The 11,572-nt window shown below is 40.9% G+C and overlaps 1 protein-coding gene across 2 annotated transcripts; it reads left to right on the top strand.

The window, feature by feature from the left end:
* The first annotated feature begins 1,272 nt into the window (after positions 1 to 1,272).
* On the top strand, positions 1,273 to 9,630 carry arl6ip1 (ADP-ribosylation factor-like 6 interacting protein 1). 2 transcript variants are annotated; one of them, XM_061231537.1, is made up of 6 exons: positions 1,273 to 1,576; positions 2,678 to 2,811; positions 5,177 to 5,296; positions 6,508 to 6,625; positions 8,018 to 8,102; positions 8,680 to 9,630. In XM_061231537.1, exons 1-6 carry the CDS (start codon positions 1,541 to 1,543, stop codon positions 8,796 to 8,798), a joined length of 612 nt encoding a protein of 203 aa, XP_061087521.1. In that variant the 5' UTR covers positions 1,273 to 1,540; the 3' UTR covers positions 8,799 to 9,630. The 2 variants fall into 2 exon arrangements, with proteins under 2 accessions (XP_061087521.1, XP_061087520.1); XM_061231536.1 differs by lacking the exon at positions 1,273 to 1,576 and adding an exon at positions 2,249 to 2,343 and having other exon boundaries at positions 2,656 to 2,811.
* The last annotated feature ends 1,942 nt before the right edge of the window (positions 9,631 to 11,572 follow it).

Here is an 11,572-nt window from a genome sequence, read left to right as displayed (position 1 = left end):
CTCCGGGACCTGCCTACATATTTAATTTGGCTTTCCAAATACGAACCTGAGATGTAAAAAGAAATTCAAAAGGCAATATAGGATCACAATATCAAAATCTAATTGAACGCATAAAAAACAAATGCACTCAAGTAGGCTATTTTGTGATGTCATGCAAGTGTGGAAAGTCAACCTGTAAAATTATTTGGCTCCGATGTATTTTGAAGGAGTTCACTTCAGTTATAACATACCTTATGATTATAAAAGAAGAGTTCCTCATTACCTAATGTGCAAATGCATGGCCTTAGAATACACCTGACACAAGAGAAGACTGCATGTGAAATAATTCTGAGAATTGTCCGTATTGGTACTGGAAACATTAAGGGGGATGCATGGAGAACCAAAAATAATCATTATTTGGCCCTGTAGTCAGGATGATGATGATTCTGTGATGAAAAGCTATTCAAGGAAATTGGTGATTTTTCAGTAGGTCATGTAAGATTTTGTTGCCCAAGAATAGTTTTAGTTTTCCAAAATGGGCATGACAGTGTAAGGCACATGAACACATGTACTTTGTTTTCCAATTGTAGAATGTATGGAGTATGTAACTTGGAGGAAAGAGTTTTTGATCACCTACCTTTCTGTCTTAACAGATGTCTAAACATCTTCCTTCAGTATCCTATATCCATCATGATTATAATGTAAGTGCGTTTCAGCAGCACCATATGACTTTAAGTCCATACCAATACCATTTCTACACTGCTACCCACTAACATCACATACAGTACCATGCAACCTTCGTACCATTCGTACACAGGGTGGACGAAACATCAGTCGCCACATCTGAATAAAATGAACCATTTTGGGGATTTTCTGAATGATGCCTGAGGTTGTGTATTCCATCAACCAAGCATGAGTTCTTTGACTTTTGTGGAAAAGTGGTTCGTCCAGCAATTCAGACAGATTTCCAAACACTGATGGAGTGAATTCTGTTATAGGCTACTTACTTTTTCGTGCATACTTTACCCAATTATTTTACAACCTACAGCACGTGTACAGACACATTGCGGACGTCTTCAATCTAAATACAATTTAAATACTGTGCCCCACAGTTTATACAGCATCTAGCTACGTACATACCAGCTACCGTACATACCAGCGGTTTTAGTTATTTTATTTAGCAAAGAATCATATTGCATTTCTTTTTTTCCGTTGGGGGGAAGGGCTGGGGCTGATGAGTACTTAGCCTACTTTCCAGCCTATAAAAATAGGTGATCAGACTGCGTTTGTTGGCCGTTAGATTGCTCACTAGGCTATCTTAACACAGAACATTCGTTCCACGAGGGGCACCACGGGAATTGTAGTTTATGTATGTCCATCCAATAATTCCTTTATTTGGTTGTTCTTCGATGTGTAACTACAAATCCCATAAACATACTTTAAACCCTTCGATTTTGCATTTACGAAGGCGAAAAGAGAAGTGAGGGAAACGAGCTTGGAGAGTTCTTCTGACTGTCAGTTGCTAGCTTGTTAAAATAGGTCAAAGCCCGAACAAACAAGAATGGCAGACGGCGATAACAAAAGCGCAAGCATGCTGGTAAGTACTTCACGTATAACATAGCATCCGGTGTATCATGTTTATTTGCAAGCTAGCTAGACTGTTAGCTATCTGGTTAGCGGTCTGTATAATAATTGCTGACAAGCTGAGTTTAGTCATGCTAATGTAAAGACATTCAGTTGTCTTGTAGCTTTCGCAAAAAAACTGCCAACATTGCAAGTTAGCTAGATAGCTAACAAAGTCGAACGTTGCTTTCAAACACAACGTGCAAGCCACTTCTTCTGTCTTCTCGGTTTGAACTCAGAAACCATGTGGAAAGCACGCGTTTGTGTGCGTTATCTTTAGCTACTGCCATGTAACTTAGTAAAGTGGTACTATGTTAAGAGTGCAATTTTGTGTTAAACTTGGCAAATGTTCGTGAACATGTTGGCTCGTCGTTTGATTGATTGATTGATTGATTGTCCATTTGTGGATGAAGAAGCTTGTTTGCGAAGTTTCCCATGTCGACTAGTTTGTGTGAATGTCACCCTTTAACTAAGTTGTGGTGTGAAGCACTTAACGTTAACGTTTGTTTTTCGAATGTCGTGTGCACTGCTGTTTTCATACCCGCCCCACCGTGGGACAATACGATAATGCTATTGACAGTCGCCTTGTTGACAGTATTAGGTATAATCCGCTAACCAGCGGAGTGTGCTGCTGTCCAGCCAGCTAAAACAGTTTAAAGTTATGCTGTGGGCGAACTTAACGAAGTGTCACCATGTTGGGTTAACTTGGTTTTATGGACGCATAAACTGGGAGTATTGCAGGTGCAGCAAATTCCTCGTCTGGAAAATTGAATTATAGAACAGAGAAAGCAATATCTTACTCCGACAAAATGCGTCATTTTAAATCTATTTCCGAATTCGTTTTTCGTTCTAATTCCCGTTTAGTTTTGTCCGCGAATGGCATACAATATCACTTGAAGTTGTGTAGAATCTTTGTATAAGGCGCTTTTGATGTGTCTGCCGTTGCAGGTGTCGTATCATCGCAAATAATGCGACCAATCTTCTGCAATTTTAGGGTTGCATTTTTGCGATCAAACCTTTATATACAACTGTTGTGCTATGGAAAATCCTCAGGTTGCCACCTTGCTTCCCTCAGGCTAGGGAGACTGCCCATCTGGAGGAGCAGCTGCAGGGATGGGGAGAGGTCATCCTGGCAATGGATCAGATCTTACACTGGAAGAAGTCCTGGTTTCCTGGCGTTTTGATAGGGGCCACAACCATTCTCTTCACGTGAGTCGGCAGAGCACTGTCGCACCCATTCTTTTCAAACCCTTACCCCGCCACTTACAACAGCCTGGGCCAAGACAAGCCAGGGGTATGGATCGTTCTTAATACGCATAACAAACCATGTGGCCTTGACTCATCTGCTATGCTGGAGGACAACAAAATGTAAACGCCAAAAATAGCTTATAAAGCATATAAATACAGTGAAAACACAGATTCCTTATGGTTAATTTATGTGCAGTTTATGGTTGCTCAAATCGAGCTGATCGGGAGATAGCGAAGTCATTTTTTCACTTGCCAGTGATTATTAAATGGTAAATGGCAGGCATTTATATAGCGCCTTTATCCAAAGCGCTGTACAATTGATGCTTCTCCATTCACCCATTCATACAGACACTCACACACTGACGGCGATTGGCTGCCATGCAAGGCCCCGACCAGCTCATCAGGAGCATTTGGGGGTTAGGTGTCTTGCTCAGGGACACTTCGACACAGCCCGGGCGGGGAATCGAACCGGCACTCCTCCGACTGCCAGACGACTGCTCTTACTGCCTGAGCCATGTCGCCCCCACCATTACCCACCAAAGAATAAAATCTAAGGCTGTCAAAAGAAAGAAGAGCAAGGTGGATTTGCAATATAAGAAGGCAAACTCTTACACCAGAAAAAATACAATAGATACGAGTTTGTTCTGATCACTTTGTCACTGCTAAGTTTCCTTTTAATGCGTTCTATCATGTAGTACATTCAATTCCTCACATTAAATCCTCACTTTTAAATTTAGCATGATCCAGTGAGCTGACAAATCCCAAGGACCAGTTTTACTGTAAAGTTCAAACTAGTGAGCTACGAGGTACTCTACAACAAAATCAGCTAATAAATGTTGACCATGATTGCTTACTAACTGGTTATATCCTAACGTTATCTCCTCGCGGTTACCGTCTTCCACTTGGCATCGTAGCTAGTTACCTAGCTAGATCGCTACTGAACTATATCCATCGATGAAACCTCTACTTGATTACCAATTTGAAAAATGCAATGGTGTTGCTGAAAAATGACGCTGTGTGCAGAACATATGTTTCACCCTTAGTGAGTGACGGTATGATTAGACCTGCTGAGCGCAGGTATAGGCTATAGGACTGTTAGCTAGTTACGTTGGTATGTATTACGTATTTCCGTGGTGTCACCGATTTTATGTTAGTCATCCATAAATCAAGAGTTTTAGTAGGATTTAAAGTTATAGCTAACTAGGCTACGTTTGAACTGAAGTACAGCTGGTGCAACCCAGTTCTACAGAGGACACGCAGGAGGTTGCTGCAGCAGGGAAGTTCCCCTCCTTGAATCTTTGTTTTATTTTGTGACAGGTCAACCATCCAACCTTTATATGAAAATTGAATGGGCACCATCGTAATAATTTTTCATGGATGCCATCTCGCCTCGGCCTAGTTTGACCACAAACATGAATGGGTTGTTATGGCCGCTTCTCCTCCAACATGTCATCGTCAAGGAAATTGTCACGTGATTAAGAACGACCCATAATTCCAATGGTTAGAATTTTTAATAAAAGGGTAGGCTTTCCTCTAAACTCTTTCAGATTGTTTTGATTGTGGCAACACTGCAGCTTTTGTACAAATCTTAGTAACAGCATGTGATTTGACACATATGAGCGACTGTAGGTGAACATCATCTGCCTCACATCTTCACACTGGGATGAGTTATTCTGGTAGACTCTGCAGAAGCAGTAACACTAGGGGCATCTAACAAGCATGTTGCAGCCTGCTCGCATTTGGGCTTTTTGAGTGAACATTTAAACAGATGCTAAATAATTTCTCTGGCAAACATGTAAATTATAAGCCTAGAAATTGTTGGTGAAATTTAGGTTGTTGTAAAGGAAATGTAATTGGTAAAATGGTAGAATAGCCCAAGTACTGTAGATAAGGTTAGAAACATTGTGCATTCTATGATCCTGCAGTGTTGTCCCATTGCTGCACATAGGAGAAGGGCGGAAACAGAAACTGTCGTAGTGAAACGATATCCCCTGAGGGCAACCATACCCAGAAAGCTGGCACACGTTCTATGAATGCCTTCTAAACTGCTTAGGAGCTTTGGCTTGTCTCCTATTTAAATTAACCAGGATACGAATATGTGTGCATAAGGTCGGAATGTTTTTATGACATTTCTAGTCTGTCATTTTTATATTTCATGTAGGTCAGTTTTGCTTACACTTTTGTGCTGCTATGTTGCAACACAAATTCCATAACTCCCTTATAAGGAATGGCTGTGTAAGTGTATGTTTTTGAGACCTGTTGTTGGTTGCTGATTGTCTGAAGTCTGACAGTTTCACAGCATTTTTCAATTTCTCCCTCCTGGCAGGATGGTGTATTTCCTGGATCCATCAATACTTACTGGAGCTTCCTGCTGCGTGATGTTCCTTTGTCTGGCTGACTACTTGGTGCCCATTATTGCCCCCAAGGTTTTTAGCTCCAGCAAGTGGTGAGTTGTACAGTATCTGGGGAACTGAGCTGCAAAAGAGCAGTCTGGTGAAAAACATATGGCCATCTCTCCATTCCCCGGCCATTTTTCTTTGGACCTTGACTTGCACACGTGTTTTGCCTTTGTCTTGTTCTCGTTTTTTCAAACACCGATATCGGATTGGTTAAGAATGCAACTTGCATCTGAATGTACAAGCTATCATCTGAAACACTAAATCTGGAGCAGCCGTGGCTCCCTGGCAGTCAGTGACTGGTACAGGCTGTGGCAAATCAGTAACGGTTTCCAGGCCCCCATGTTTTCAAGTGCATGAGTCACAGCTCAGGGTCCAAGCCTTCCTTGTGGAGGCAGCAGTAAGCAGGCTCTTATCGCTGTGGGTGTGAGCCCAGCATTGTCGCAGCCCTGCCTGGCTCATCAGTGCTCACCCATGGGGGCTGTTGTGCCTTACTGACTGTCACATTCCAACAGGGCTTCAGAGTGACAGGGAAACTGGAGCCTTTGTTGCACAGACACAGGTGTCCTTGATCCTTTTGGCAAAGGTTATTCATTTTTTTATTTTTTTATTCATGCTTTCAAGATGGCCGTTTCTCTTTTGGCCCACGATGATCTTAAATCCCAGAAGCGTTAGTGTAGACGACGGGATGAAGATTGGTGTGTCTGGCCCTTCCGTAGTTCAGCAGCTGTCTGCCGCCCGAGGCCTGGATTTCATTTTCACGCGGACACACCGCTGTGCGAGGCTGTAAAACTAACAGTGTGAGCCACTTAGTGTGATTAGCTGAGCTCATCACCTGGGACTGTTGTGTCTGCATGAGTAGAGGTGGCAGAGTTGCAGTCGTGAGTGTACCAGAGATATTTGCGGTTGGGAGTTTGGTTTAGGTGTACAAATCCAAAACTGGGTGTGTACATCGTGTGCCACCACCAGTGGTCTGCGTATGTTTTAGCGTCTAGAGACCCATTATATTATCACGTAGGACATAGTGTACTTCCGATAAAACCGAAAACAGAGTATTCGGACAGTAAAGTCGTTTATAAAAGAAATATCCTTTGTTTTGGCCTTGTCAAGGGCATGTGGTGTAGAATAATAACGCTGCAAAGGTCATGTCATGCTGCGCTGTGAATAAGAGGGGCTGATATTCCTGAGGACTTGGACGTGTCGTCGTGCTGTGGAGGAGCTGTGTGTGAGGACGGTCTGTGTGTTTCCGCCTGTCTCCCAGGACCAGCGAGCAGCAGCAGCGCTTCCATGAGATCTGCGCGAACATGGCGAAGACCCGGCGCCGAGCCGTGGGCTGGTGGCAGCGCATCTTCGCCCTCAAGGAGGAGAAGCCCAAAATGGTAATTTACAACTGGGAGCTGAATGTGATGGCATTTCTTTAAATCTTTATTTATATCTGTTAGTGTAGTAAAGCTTAACATAAACCAGTGTACAGAGTGGCTTTTAAAGCTGTATGCCATTTCTGAATGAAAATAATGAATCCTGAATAGCCATCATCTTCTATCTTTCAATGCCATTTTGGCCCTGTATATTAAATGGAGTGCCACAGGAACAACAAGAACTTGAATACAGAATGGACAGTCATGCAGCTGCTCCAGCGTAATGATGGGGACACTACTGTAGAAGATGTCTTTCGGATATGACGTTTAACCAAGGTCCTGATTCGCTGTGGTCATTAAATATCCTAATGCACTTAGCAAATAGTGGCCTTCTCTGTCTGGCCATATATCTAATCATTCCCTGGTTTCTTTGGCTCAATCATTTTCTCCCTCTCCACCTAAGATAATGTGTGGTGAGCATTCTTGCACAAAATGCCTACTGTGCATCACCCATGTCGGTGCTACACATTAATGGAGGATGAACCCAGTTCACTTATCTTTGAGGCATTTTTGAGATCATGAAAAGTGCAACATAAATACAATCCATTATTCATTAATGTTAATCAGTAAACACAACATTACCTGGTATCACTACTGCATATAATGCCTCATGTACAGTGTAAGAGCACCATTACACTAGTTTAGACTGAACCAGGACTTTATTTGCTGGCTGATAGCTTTATCGTGTGTCTCAATATTGTACACATTCAAATCGCATTGAGCACATGTTTTGCCGATTTGTAGAAAACACTGCAGAGGACATTGTGGCTCCACAGATTTTAATTAAAGTTGTTTCCTGTACACTGTATGGGTAGAGACACAATGGAGTGATTTATAAAATGAAAATCTGGTTTAGTCAGCCTGCATCTGTCATGCCTACTCAAGGGACTGTTGATGGACACGACAGCTGATTGGCGTACAAATAAGCTTTACAGCAGAAGAGATGACGCAAATTGCCCAGACTATAGTCTACACTATAGTTGTATGCACCTAACATATTTTAGCCTCAACATTTCTGTAAATGGGAAAATAACATAAATGGAATGACATTGAAAAAAAATTTGTGTTGCTGGGCAGCTATGCTTTAAAGCCCTCTGGGGAGTCCTAATTAATTTCATGGAAGGATTCAACAAGACTCCCTTTACTCTCCCTGTCAGCGTGCAACAAAAGGGCTACTGTTCTACATAAAAGAAACTTTGATTACCAGCAGTGTTATTAGCCACCAAGGCTGATGCACAAACTGTCAGCTGATACTGTGATTTAACTCATTAATGCCTGCTATCATAACCTGGGACTTCTGCTGTAAGGAGAAATTTTGGGTTGAATGTGTCTTACTTTCTACTTCCTCTGTAGTACTTCCTGTGTGTGATCAGCAGTCTGGTGGTGTTCGCCTGGATTGGGCAGCTGGTCCATAACCTGTTGCTAACCTACCTGACTGGTGAGTAAGGCTTAAGTGTGTATTGTGCACTCTTGGCCTGCTACTAGCTCAAGGTCTGTAGTCTGTTTAACTGCTGCTTTTAGTAAATAAATGCCTTGTATTATTGTCTCATGTGGTCAGCTTTCTCCATTGAACAGCCCTACGTAAATTCTATACTATGTTAATGCTCGGCCTTATGGATTTAGTTAGTCCAGTGAACAGTCCAGTGTTATGTGCTCAACAAACGCTCTTCCATTGCATCCTTCACACCTCATGTACATATTGCATGTGATGTGATGTGATGGTCACAATTTAGCGCTTAAAACAGGCCATTCAATCTGGCACAAGAAAGGAGGCCACTGCTGCAGTCCAAAAATATCTGCAGCTGCTGTTATGCAGTTATCCGACTAGCATTATATTGCTTCCTCCATTTTGAAGTGATTAATCACATTTTTTGTGTGATATTCAAATCAAATCGACAAAACATATTTGTATAGGTTTAGATCCAAAAACAAATGTTTGAAAAACTACCAACGCCTAAGCAGGCTAGTTTTTCGGGACTTTTTCTCCTGATTCTTCCTGCCTGATGTGTTTTCAGTGACTGTCCTACTACTTCTGCCTGGTCTAAACCAGCATGGCGTCATCAGCAAGTGTTCTGGCATGGCCAAGAGGGAGATCAACAGACTGCTCAAACAGAAGGAGAAGAAGAACGAGTGAGAATGAGACAAGTGAGAACAGACTGCATCCCCTTTGAATCCCTGTGAGAACCGGACCATCTGAAGACACCTGTGCTTGAGCTCCCAGTCACAAACTCTTCAGGCTTATGGGTACCATACAAATATTTCACGTGCACGCGTTTGTCACAATGGGGTCCTTTTTGGCCTTGTTCCCCAAGGCATTCTCCCCCTCAGCCATTCACTATTTATACTATTTATATAGTATATTTATACTATTAACACACGCAGAGGAACCCATAATCCTGCTTTGTTGCCGCAGGTTTACTGTTGAAGAGCGATTTTATAGTTTTCCGTACATTCCAGATGTTGAATACAGAGAGGAATCCAATTAGTAATTTATGAAGTAGGAAGGTATTTCTCTGTATGGTCCACATACAGGCTCCATTACATTCAAGAGACATATAGATTAGCATGTACAGAGATTTTCTAAAGGAATGGGTTGTGCTGTGTACGTTCATTCTTTACTTTTTAATGATGTTTGAAACTTTTCCATCAGCCAGTGCTGTTTATTTTTGTTGTCCCTTGTCTTGTTAACGTTGCACTGAGATTGTTGGCAGAAACTGGATTGAACAAGAGAAATTCAATTCTATTTTTTCTCTGGCACCACATGTTGACATGTATTACAAACCTGCTGTACTGACAGAAAGCTAGATTCTGTTCATTTAGATCTGCATTTGCTGACCACCGCAAGGTCCCTGCTGTTAATTTGTGTGTATAGCTCACCTATGGGTAACCCCTGACCTCTCCTTTCATTTATTTGTTGTTTTTCTTTTATGGCTTCTGAATCATTAATAAAAGTTGTTCAGAGAAAATGGCTGCTGTTGTATTTATATTGTATATACAAAGAGAACAGGAATACCAGTTAAATTGATCATGTGAAGACTTTGGCATTGCTATCAATTATACATACAGGAAATGAAATTTGTGTTGTGTTTTTCCATTTAAATATTTATGTTTGTCTCAGTGGAAGCATTTACTTGCCTTCCATTGTCATTCTGGCTTTTAGCTTGTAGTGGGAGGAATATGAGGACTTGCTGCTGATCCCAACTAGGGTCATGTATAACTAATATGCTAGAAAGTACCTTTTGCTGACAAATTTAATGCTTTTACTCTCAAATTTTAAAATATTAACCAGTGAGTTTATGTAATCTCTTCTGAATTTCACATGGACTGAAGACCATGCTCGACAATAAATCACAAACCATGAAAGTGTTCTGGGATGGCTGTCAACTCAAATTACCAACCAAGGCAGCTAAAAAGCAGAACAAGATCTCTTTATTCTTTACTTTAGAGATGGTAAAGAAGTTTTCATAATGTAAATGGAATGAAAGGAGAAGAATTCAGGATGCTGGTCTTATTGGCCTTTAACCTTTTCTTCTGGTTTGCCAGTTTCAGAATTGGCTTTTTCTTTGAAACTCTGCCTGTAAGCCCAGTGTCCTGGAGTTGTCTCTTTACTGTTGCAGAATAAACTGATGTTTGGTGGGTACTGTTCAATGAAGCTGCCAGCTGAGCTTCATTGAACTTGTGAGATGTCTGTTTCTCAAACTAGAGAGACTGATGTACTCGTTCTCTCACATTGTCCGGCATTTGGGCCTTCCACTTCTCTTTCTGTCTTGATTATATCCAGTTTTCTCCCTTCTTTCATACCTTTGTATAAAATCTTCAGTTTCTTGGCATCTCATGCATGTAATAGCTTTCATCTCTCAAGCGATTTCTTTTTGTCCATTTTTAAACCAAAATTTAATTTAGAAATGCCAGTGTACTAGACAGTACATCAACGGAAAGAAATGTATTTTTTAGCTTAATTAAACGGCACAAGTACCAAATTGGCACAATAGCATGAATATTTAAGAATGAGGTGTGCTTTTGGTACACTGGAGTAATTGCCGCTGAGAAATCTTCCAATCCTATTTAAAAAATCTTTTAAAAATGTTTTTAAACGTTATTTCAAACCGTAAGAGTAATTTGTGGCATTATCAATGTCGTGGCTGTATTTTTGATCAATTTAATGCTACCTTGGTGAATAAAAGTATCAATTTATTTAAAATAAATAAAAATCTCTCAGACCTTTGAACAGTAGTGAGGACAATATCAGCACCTGCAGTAAGTGGTGAACTCCCATTGAATCCATGACACTTTTGACTACCGTGTGAGGAAGGGAACTGTGCATTGCGTCGGGCTTTACATTAAAGCGGAAGAAGTATTTAACTTGATAAAATACGTTGTTTTTTTCCGTGTAAATGAAAGCAGGTTTCGGTTAAAGTAAAATAAATGTTATCTCATACTGACATCTAGTGTATGAAAACTATAACACTTTTTTTGTTCGCTCGGCCTCGTCCCTTCGCTCGCTATGCATATTTAGGAGTCTGTTAAAAAAAATGTATTCCCATTTATTTAATATTCAGTCTCATGCAGATGTTCGCATTAAATAGATTTCCTATATAGTCTAATGAGGCGCAATAGCTATCTAATAAATTGCAAAGAGCGCCTGATATATGAATGTAATAAGGGCATGTTTTTGTATTATGGAGTTTCCATGTAGTCTATATAACATTTTTAATTGGGAGAGCAGGTCCGCCAAGTTACCGATGTAAATATGTCTCCTCGTTTGCTATATTATCACTGCTAATTCACGAGCAATACCGTCTGATTACTAAAACTAGACAAATTGTTTCTTTGAATAAGCTATCTTTCCATATTTGGACATGGGATACACTGAGCAGCTAGGAAGTCTCCCCAATTCGGTTTCTTTGA

This window comes from Conger conger, chromosome 2 (assembly GCF_963514075.1).
Source record: "Conger conger chromosome 2, fConCon1.1, whole genome shotgun sequence".
Lineage (NCBI taxonomy): Eukaryota > Metazoa > Chordata > Actinopteri > Anguilliformes > Congridae > Conger > Conger conger.
The sequence above is the reverse complement of the archived record's forward strand: the minus strand, read 5'-3'. Positions and strand labels throughout refer to the sequence as shown.